This window comes from Zophobas morio, unplaced genomic scaffold (assembly GCF_036711695.1).
Source record: "Zophobas morio isolate AGI-343-1 ecotype UQ-CSIRO unplaced genomic scaffold, CSIRO_AGI_Zmor_V1 ptg000026l, whole genome shotgun sequence".
Taxonomy (NCBI): Eukaryota; Metazoa; Arthropoda; class Insecta; order Coleoptera; family Tenebrionidae; genus Zophobas; species Zophobas morio.
The window spans coordinates 1,807,706-1,817,908 of record NW_026972131.1 but is presented as its reverse complement, the minus strand read 5'-3'; the positions used below and the strand labels follow the sequence as shown (position 1 = coordinate 1,817,908).

The 10,203-nt window shown below is 26.8% G+C and overlaps 1 protein-coding gene across 5 annotated transcripts in view; it reads right to left on the bottom strand.

Moving 5' to 3' along the window:
* Positions 1-262: 262 nt before the first annotated feature.
* The window catches only part of LOC135136700 (uncharacterized protein CG45076-like), a 56,362-nt gene continuing 46,421 nt past the window's right edge, over positions 263-10,203 (bottom strand). For all 5 annotated transcript variants that reach the window (XM_064066107.1, XM_064066108.1, XM_064066109.1 and 2 more), the window contains 3 exons: positions 9,243-9,450; positions 9,009-9,192; positions 263-1,884 (listed from right to left, as the gene is read on the bottom strand). In XM_064066107.1, the coding sequence (XP_063922177.1) occupies positions 1,282-1,884; positions 9,009-9,192; positions 9,243-9,450 (995 nt within the window). In that variant the 3' untranslated portion in view covers positions 263-1,281. The remainder of the gene's footprint in view (positions 1,885-9,008; positions 9,193-9,242; positions 9,451-10,203) is intronic.

Below are 10,203 nucleotides of genomic sequence, written 5' to 3'. Positions count from 1 at the left end.
CAATTTACGTAGTAGCACCAGCACCAGTTTAAAAAATGTGACGGGTTCTGAAGGATGGACGTTTTACTGGACACATAGGTAATAACTGGGATCGCCCCTAGTAGATATAAATACATAAATTTGATTTAACCTTTTGGATAACTTAATATAATAACAATATTTTCTTGGACACAAGAGTTAATCATTTGTGGAAAGCCGTAAGTCTCTATAGTTATTTGATTATTAAAAAAATATTATCACTATATGAAAGAAGTAAAAAAAGTTATAGTCAACGATAAAGATTTATTTAGTTTTCTGTTAATACAAACTTTCCAACTAAACAACAAATTTGCGAAATTTGTAACTTAACAAATATACTGCGAATTATTTTATAAAATTAATAAGAGAGAACTCAGGTTTAAAATATGCTTAATGTTTTTTATATTTTATACTTGTAACGTGTTTAATTTAGGCTTACCAATTAGTTAAGAACATTGAGTAAAATGATTTTGATCGAAAGAGAGCGGTATTTTTTTATTAAAATCCTAATTACGTTTTGTTTAAAACTATTTTTCAAACATATTACAAAAAGTAGTTTCAGTCGATATATTTAGTAAAAAATATACAACAAAATAAATATAACAAATTTTGAATATTGATTATTAGTTTCTGGGAATTTCTGAGTAGATATGTTTTTTTTTGGTGATAGGTGTTTAATTCGTGAGAGTAAATTAAATGTCAATGCAAAATTGAATATAAGTATGGTACATTTTGTAGACATGAAATGAAATGTGGGTCCACTTTACCAAAATGTTACAACCAAAAATAAACAATTTGGGATTGTTTAATAGGACATAATTATATCTGTATTTTTATACGTTATAAATCTCTCATTGGACAATTTTATAGCACATCAGTAACTCGGAACATAGTTGTTGTCGCATTATACAAATATACAATGGTAATACAGTAAAATTATCTAATAATTAATTGAAATCTGAAATTTATATTTTTCAGGAAGTGTATACATACAATAAATATTTTTTTTAGTTTAAATAAAACCATAAGGTAAGGTAATTACAGTGTTTTTTAATGAACAGTTACAACATTTCCGAAACCGAGAAATCATGAAACCTGAATAAGATATAAATGTAACTAGACTTATCTGTAGTACTATAGAGTGTCGTACAAAATTTTAAATCGTGAACACAATCATATTTTTTTAGGTATACATTAGACAAATAATAAATTTAATTAATTTCGCAGAAAATTATTTCACCGCACTAGAGACCGAATTAGTTTCTACTCTTCAGCTTCGTTTACTGCATTTTCTTGATCGTCTGGGTTTTCTGCGGTTTCCACAATTTCCGCAACTACGGTGTCCTCACCTGTAGCAGGAGCTTCGGATATTACATCTTCCTGCTCTGTCACGATAGGTTCTTCAGTTTGCTCAACTTCAGCAGGTTGTTCTTCGTCTTTTGGTACCTCAGCAGTGTCTTCGACAATTTCTGCTTCTGGTTGTTCAGTGGTTTCTTGCGTGCTAATTTCAGTATCCTCGGCTGCTTTTGCAGCTAATTCTTCTTCTTGCCTTTGTAATTCAGCTAATTCAGCTTCTTGCCGTGCTAGTTCGGCTAGTTCATTTTCTCTACGTTCTTTTTCCTTTTGTTCACGTTCAAGGCGTTCAGCTTCGGCACGTTCTGCTTCTTGTCTGGCTAATTCTGCAAGTTCCTCTGCTTGTCTTGCTAGTTCAGCCTCTTTTTCTTCTTCTGCTTGTCGTGCAAGTTCTTCTAAACGTAGTAGCTGTTTGCGCTCTTCTTCTGCTTTTAATTCTTCTTCTATACGTCGTTGCTCTTCTTCCTGGCGAATCCTCTCCTCTTCTAACTGACGTGCTTTTAAAAGTTCAGCCTGTAATTATAAAGAATGTAGTAAATTTATGAAAATATAAGTATATAAGTGTGTGAATATAAAAATTAAGGGCATGTTCCATTATACGACCAATACCCACATAAAGCATAAACTGTATAAGAAATTCTAAAAATATTGGATTCTGCAGTAACAAAATTGAATTATAAAATGTTGTTATACAATTTTGATTTTTTTCCCAAAAATCTGGTTGTCTCGGAAAAAAAGATCACAGATTCATAAACTATTTGTGCAGAACTAATTTACTATGTACAAGTTTCAGGTGACGTCATCACATTGTTGGTGGGGATGATTAGCTAAATTTTGATTATCGCTTAACTACCTACCTACATGTTATTCTTAATATAAGTACATACAAAATTGACCACAATCGGTCCACTAGTTTAGGAGATTATCTGTGTAATAAAAATCCAGATAAACGGTAGACAGACAGATAGACAGCCGGAAACGGAAGACCTATTATTTTGTACTCTAGGAGTCATGACGGCTTACGCTCGGGAAGTATTCTAATAAGTCTATCGGGCAATTGGCGACTTTTGTATTTTCCCGACGTTTTGTGACCTTTCCTGTTTTCGTCTGCTCGTCTGTCGTCTGTGTCGATTTTTAATAAACAGATAATATTCGAAACTACCAGATGCTTTTGTCAAATATGCAAAATTTGTCTAATCATCCCCTCATAATTTTGAGGCTCAAGGTTATCTAAATGTTAAGAAATAATATACCCGTCTACTCGTGGTTTAGGAAATCTTAAGGAAGGCTTAATTTGTATCACAATTACATTACAGAAATATATACTATTGGTACGAATAAACGGCATACATTTCCGCACCCGTGCCGGCCAATCACAACAAAGTACATCGGCGCTAAATTCAAACTGGCCCAAAATCGAATATTATTACTTTCATCTGTGTGGTTTGAGCATTTTTTAATGTTTTGTTGTCGAGTTTTCAGTTTCTCGATGTTTATTTCGTCAGTTTTTTCAGGTTTCAATGTTATTTCTGGAGTTTTAATCAGTTTTTCGATTTTACAGTTTCTTTTTTTTCAATTTTTCAAAATTTCAGTTGTTTTTTCAATTATCGAAATTTTCAGTTTCTCGAGTTTTAAGATTACAATTTTTAAATTTCTCGGTGTTTCAAGTTTCGTTTTTTCTATTTTTGATTTTCAGTTTTACAATTGTTCGATTTTTCTGTTTTTTAATTTTTCAGTTTTTTCATTTTTAAGGTTACAATTTTTCTTGTTGACCTCTTGATTATTCGATTTTGAGTTTCTTTATTTTTGCAGTTCTTCGATTTCTAAATTTTTCAATGTTTTTTTTTCGATTTTCAGTTTTTAATTTTTTGATTTTTCAATCTTTCAGTTTTACAATTTTTCCATGTTTCAGTGTTACAATTTTCCGATTTTTTGACTTTTTAAAATTTCACTTCTAATAAGTTAGTCCTTTTGTTGAACAATTAAAAATTGAAAAATTGAGTAAATGAAAAATAAAGTAGGTACTTACTTCCAAGTATGTAATTCCAAGTTGTTTCGTTTCTTCGATTTTTTCTTTTCTCAATTCGAGATTTTTAAATTTTTGTTTTTTTTAATTGATAATTTTTCGATTTTTCCGTGTTTCATTTTTACACTTTTCGATTTCTCGATTTTTTAGTTTTTCGGTTTTCATTATGATTTTTATTTTTCAGTAAAATTTTTGTATTTTTCGATTTTTTAATTTGCAGATATTTTAATTTTTCGATTTTCCAAGTTGCTTTTTAATTTTTCGATTTTCCATTTTTTGAATTTTACAATTTTTCGTTTTCTCGATTTTTCAATTTCTCAATTTTTAATGTCTTACTTTTTTGGGTTTCAATGTTACAAGTTTTTGATCTCACGTTTTATTTTTTTTGCAAATTTGCAATTTTGTAATTGTTTCATTTTTAAATTTCCCGATTTTTAATTTTTTACTTTTTTCAAATAATTATTAGGGTTTTTATTATTCAAGTTTCGGCTTTTCCATTTTTCGATTTTTCAGTTTCTGTATTTTTTCAATGTTACAATTTTTCAATTTTTCCTTGTTTCTTTTTTACAATTTCTTATTTTTTTAGTTTTCCGTTTTTCATTTTAAAATTTTTGGGTTTCAAAATTACGAATTTTTGTATTTTTGATTGTTTAATGTATAGAAATTTTTGTTTTTCGTTTTTTCAATTTTTCACTTTCTCAATTTTTAATTACCTAATCAGGGTTTTCAGTTGTTTTTACAATTATCTAATTATTTTTTCAATTATCCAATTGTTCAATTTCTAGTTGTTTCATTTTTCGATTTTTCAGTTTTTCAATTTTTCAATTTTTCGATATTGCAAGTTTCATTTTCATCATTGCATTCATATTTTTGTTTCTTGGTTTTTTCATTTTTAGACATGTTTACAATTTTTCCTTTTCCAATTGTTAACCTTTTAATTTTCCGATTTTTCAGTTTCTGTATTTTTTCAATTCTTCGATATCTCAATTTTTAAATTGTTGGGTTTTTCAGTGTTTTTTTTTCGAGTTTTCAGTTTTGAATTTTTTTATTTTTCAATTTTTCAGTGTTACAATTTCCGATTTTTTGATTTTTTAAAATTTCAGTTTTAATAAATTTGTCCTTTTGTTGAAAAATTAGAAAACGAAAAATTGAGAAAATGAAAAATTAAAAATAAAGTGTTTCTAAGTAGGTAATTCCAAATTATTTTGTTTCTTCGATTTTTTGATTTCTCAATTCGAGATTTTTATATTTTTGGTTTTTTTAACTGATAATTTTTCAATTCTTCCGTCTTTCGTTTTTACGTTGTTACATTTTTGGATTTTTCCATTTTTTAGTTTTTCGATTTTCATTATGAAATTGTTGGATTTTTTAGTAAAATTTTTGTATTTTTCAATTTTTTAATTTGTAGAATTTTAATTTTTCGATTTTCTAATTTGCTTTTTAATTTTTCGTCTTTCTGTTTGTTGAATTTTACAATTTTTCGTTTTTTCGATTTTTTAATTTCACGATTTTTAATTTATCACTTTTTCGGGTTTCAATGTTACAAATTTTCGATTTTACAGTTTCTATCTTTTTCTCAGTTGTTCCATTTTATAATTGCTTTTTTCGTTACCCAATTTTCAGTTTGCCAATTTTTTCAATTTTTCGATATTTCAAGTTTGGTTTTTCAATTTTTGATTTTCAATTTTTCATTCCTTCAATTTTTCCATTTTTAATTTTTTTTTTCAAATTTACAATTTTGTAATTGTTTCATTTTTAGATTTGCCGATTTTTAATTTTTCACTTTTTTTAAATAATTATTACAGTTTTTTTGGTTTTTCAGTGTTTCGTCTTTTCGACGTTACAATTTTTTAGTTTTTCCATGTTTTCTTTTTACAATTTCTTTAATTTTTTAGTTTTCCGGTTTTCATTTTAAAATTAAGAAGTTTTGTATTTTTGATTATTTAATTTATAGAAATTTTTGTTTTTCGTTTTTTCAATTTTTCACTTTCTCGATTTTTAATTAATCAGGATTTTCATGTTTCAATATTACAATTTTTCGATTTATCAATTGTTTTTTCAATTATCCCATTGTTCAATTTCTCAATTTTTTCATTTTTCGATTTTTCAATTTTTAAATTTTTCGATATTTCAAATTTCATTTTTCAGTTTTTAAGTCTCATTTTTTGTTTTTTTTTTCAAGTTTTCTTTATTTTCTCAATTCTTCGATTTCTTCATTTTTTGATTTTTCAATTCAGTTAAAAATTTTGGTTTGAATAAATTTGTCCTTTTGTTGAACAATTAAAAAATGACAAATTGAGAAAATGAAGAAATAAAAATCGAGAATTTGAAAAATTTTGTATCGAAAAATTGCAGAATTGTTTCTTTTTGTTGTTTTTTCAATTTCTCGATTTTTAATTGTTTAGTTTTTTGATGTTTCAGTGTTACAATTTTCCGGTTTTTCAAAAGTTCAGTTTGAATAAATTTGTCCTTGGTTGAAAAATTGCTAAATTTCTTAGTTTTCTCGATTTTTTAGTTTCTCTATTTTTAATTAATCAGGGTTTCCAGGTTTCAGTATTACAATTTTTCGATTTTTAATTATCCAATTCAATTTCTCAATTTTTTCATTTTTCGATTTTTCAATTTTTCGATATTTCAACTTTCATTTTAAAATCTTTGGATTTTGAAACAAAATTTTTTTGTATTTTTGAAATTTTTGTTTTTCGTTTTTTCATTTTTCCAATTTCTCGATTTTTAATTAAACAGGGTTTTCAGGTTTCTGTATTACAAATTTTCTATTTTTCAAATATCCACTTGTTTAATTTCTCATTTTTTTCATTTTTCGATTTTTCAATTTTAAAATTTTTCGATATTTCAAGTTTCATTTTTCCATTTTTGATTCTCATTTTTTCGGTTTTTTCAATTTTTCTTTATTTCTTCAATTCTTCGACTTATAATTTTTAGACGTTTCAGTGTTACAATTTTCTGCTTTTTAAATTTTTAAATTTTTCGAAATTTCGGTTTGAATAAATTTGTCCTTTTGTTGAACAATTAAAAAATGAAAAATCGACAATTTGAAAAATTTTATGTAGAATTGTTTCGATTTGTCGATTTTTCAATTTCTCGATTTTTAATTGTTACATTTTTTAATGTTTCGGTGTTTCAGTAATTTGATTTTGCAAAATTTCATTTTGATTAAAATTGAAAATCAAGAACTTGAAAACTTTCAAATGGAAAAATTGCAAAATTGTTTCGTTTTTCGATTTTTTGATGTTTCAATTTCGAGATTTTTAATTTTTTCGTTTTTCCAATTTTTCAATTATCCAGTTTTGCAGTTTTATTTTTAATTTTTTCATGTTTTTACAATTTTTCAATTTTTCGGTGTTTCGATTTTTTAGTTTTTCGATTTTCATTTTGAAATTTCTTCTATTCTTTATTGCTTCAATGATACAATTTTGCGATTTTACAGTATTTTAGTTTGGATAAAATTGTTCTTTTGCTGAAAAAGAAAAAAACACGAAATTGAAAAATTAAAAAACTAAAAGTTTAAAACTCAAAAAATTGTAAAATCGGAGAACTAATAAAGCAAAAAATGGAATAATTAAAATCGAAAACTGGAGAATCTGTAAAATTAACGAATCGGTGCCGATTAAAAAAAATGGTTCCACACAATAATAAATATAATTTTTTTTATTATTTTGGTCCTGTATATTTCTGGACAATATTTTTTTTTCTAATATTTTAAAAATAAATGTGAAAAATTATTGTAATATTATCTTAGAAGTACAAGTTTAATTTTTTTCTACAGTCTTTTATAAGCAAGCAACCACCCACCCCTTCTTCATTCCACTGACTATTCTTAATAGTGTTCAGTTTTATTTTAGCCCCACCCACCCACCCTTTATTTTTTTAGAGGTTATGTCATTAACCAAAATTCGCTGTTCCCATAATTAAAGACTGTCCTTCAACACACCACACAGAGACGGACCCGAATCTTCCCTCTGTAGTGTACGCAAAATTGATGTCGTTTAATATGTAGACTGTCCGGAATTCAACTCTCCGAATTTTTCAATAAATTCATTTTTCGATTAGATTAGATTTTTGAGTTTTCAACTTTCGGATTTTTACTTTTTTCGTTTTTTCAGTGTTTCGAATTTTCCGTTCCTCGATTTTTAAATTTTCCTTTCTCCAATATTTTGATTTGCAATTTTTTGAGTTTCCAGTTTAATTTTTCGATTTTTTAGTTTTTCGTTACTTCATCTTTGAGATACCACATTTTTTTTATTTTTGAATTTTTCGGTTCTTCAATTTCTCGTGTTGCATTTTTTTTTGAAATTTCAAATTTAAAATTTTGCTTTTTCAATTTTTCACATTTTCAGTTTTTTGAATTATAATTTTTCGTTTTTGCAGTTTTTTGATTTGCAATTTTAAGTTAAGTTTCCAGTTTTTAAATTTTTTAGATTATTTCGTTACTTCAACTCTTAGATTGGTTCTTTCTATCATTAATTTCAGGTTTCTCAATTTTTCAATATTTATTTTTTTCGATTTTTCAGTTATTAAAAAATTTAAAAATCCTGATTTACAATTTTTCAAAATTTCAGTTTGAATAAACTCGTTGTTTTTGTCCAAAATTTAAAAACGCAAAAACGAGAACTTTGTTATTTGAAAAGACCAAAAATTGAAAACTAGAAAAACTGCAATTCAAAGATTGAAGACATGAAAATTTGAATTATGTTTAAATTCAAATAAAGGGAAATTAAAATATCTACAAATTGAAAAATCGAAAAATCGAAGGAACGAAAAATTCCAGACCGAATAACTAGAGGCACGAAAATTTGCAAGATCGAAAATCTAAAAATGTGATACATGGAAAACTAGAAAACTTGAAAGCGAAAAATTGCAAAATCGGAAAAATTAAAAATCTGAGAACTATAAAATCGAAAAATTGAGAAATTCAAAAGTTGATAAAGTAAGGAAGAAAGAAAACGTAAAACTAAAGAATTTTTATAAATTCAAAAATGGGTGCTATTAAAAAAAATCTGAGTCAACACAATATAGATAAGCATTTAAAAATTAATTAGTCAAGAAAAATTTAAAAAAACTGGAAAATCGTGAAAATTTCAGTTTTAATAAATTTGTTCTTTTTGGATTAAATTCAAAATTAGAATCTGGGAAAATGAAACATTAAACAACTGAGACCTTGAAAAACGTATTAGCTAAATTAAAAATTTGAATCTCGATTAATTGAAATAAGGAAAAATTAAAATATTTACAAATTGAAAAATTGAGAAGTGCAAACTTGAAATATCGAAAAATTGCAAAAATTGTAAAGTTGAAAAATTAAACATTGAAAACTAGAAAACCTAAATTCGGAAAACTGTAAAGCCAAAAAATTGAAGAAACAAAAATTCACAAATGGAAAATTTGGAAATCGAAATATTTAAAATCGAGAAACTGCAAAATGCAAAAACTGCATAAACCATTTAAAAATGTTGATAAATCAAAATTTTGAAAAACTTAAAATTAAAACTCAGAAACTTGCAAATCGAAGCATTGTACATTTAAAAAATTGCAAAATAAAAATCGAAAAACTGAGAAAATAAATGTTTATACGTAAATAAAATTATGTTACCTGTTTTGCTAGTTCTTCCTGTCGAGCTTTTTCCGCTTGCCTCTCTAATTCCGCTGCACGTTCTGCAGCGGCCTGAGCTGCGAGCTGTTCTTGTCGGGCTAATTCGGCTTTTCTTGCTGCTTCCTTCGCTGCTTCTTCTTTTTTAGCTTGGGCTGCCTTTTTCGCTTGTTCCTCCGCGATGGCTCTACGCGCCAAGTAATCAATTATACGTCAAACACGAAATAAACTAACTACCTTTCTTCAGCAAGACGAGCTTCTTCCTCCTTCCGTTTCGACTTTAAGTTAGTTTCAACAGCGGTGGTTGACTTAACGTCAGAATCATAAATTTTTGCAAGCCGCGCTGCTCTTGCTTCCCTCAAGTCTTTAATTTCCTGCGCAACAGGATCTTCGATAGGTTTCTGTACAGAGAAAATCCGCGAGGGGCGCGATGCAGATAACGGCACTGAAAATACGTAAACATGATTAGATTCTGTTGTGCTCTCAATAATTAAGCATATAATTTTAAACATATATTTTAACATTATTAGAATTAAAAAACTGATTAAAAGTATAGTTACTAGTTAATTAATCATTTATTTTTAGTAGGTAATCATTATTTATAAGTTTTTATTTAAACTTACATAAAATGTATATCGGAGCTCCTTTTCTCTAGTCCGTTGATTTATAAATTTTAATTACTGTATCATTTGTTTAAATAAAAATTTATTGTTAGAAAAAAATCATTGTTGCTAAAAATTAAAATTGTCGAAAAAAATATGTCAAAAAAACACATCCTTATCCTGAAAGAAACTATTAGAAAGTAGGCTGTGTCTCAGCTGCAACTGGTTGAAAAGAACACAGAAGTAAATAAAACAAACACAAAGAAAAATACATTTATTTTTCAAGTGTATGATGTGTGCAGGATTTAGTTACATGGAAAATAGTATTTCACAACATGTACGTTCAAAGCGGTGCTAGAGTGTTACGAGAGGCAGATTTGGCGATATTGCTAGTTGAGCGTACATTTTGTAGTTTTATTCAAAATCTACTGTTAGTTTAGTAAGTCGAACGATAAAATAAATACATAGGTTTGCAGTCATTTCAACTTTTTTTTTTTGGTGTCCGCATGTCAGGTTAATTTCTCTGTTATTGTCCAGTTGAGTTAGATTATCTAACTTGTTCATAAGAAATTATTATTGTTAATTTGGGGTTCATA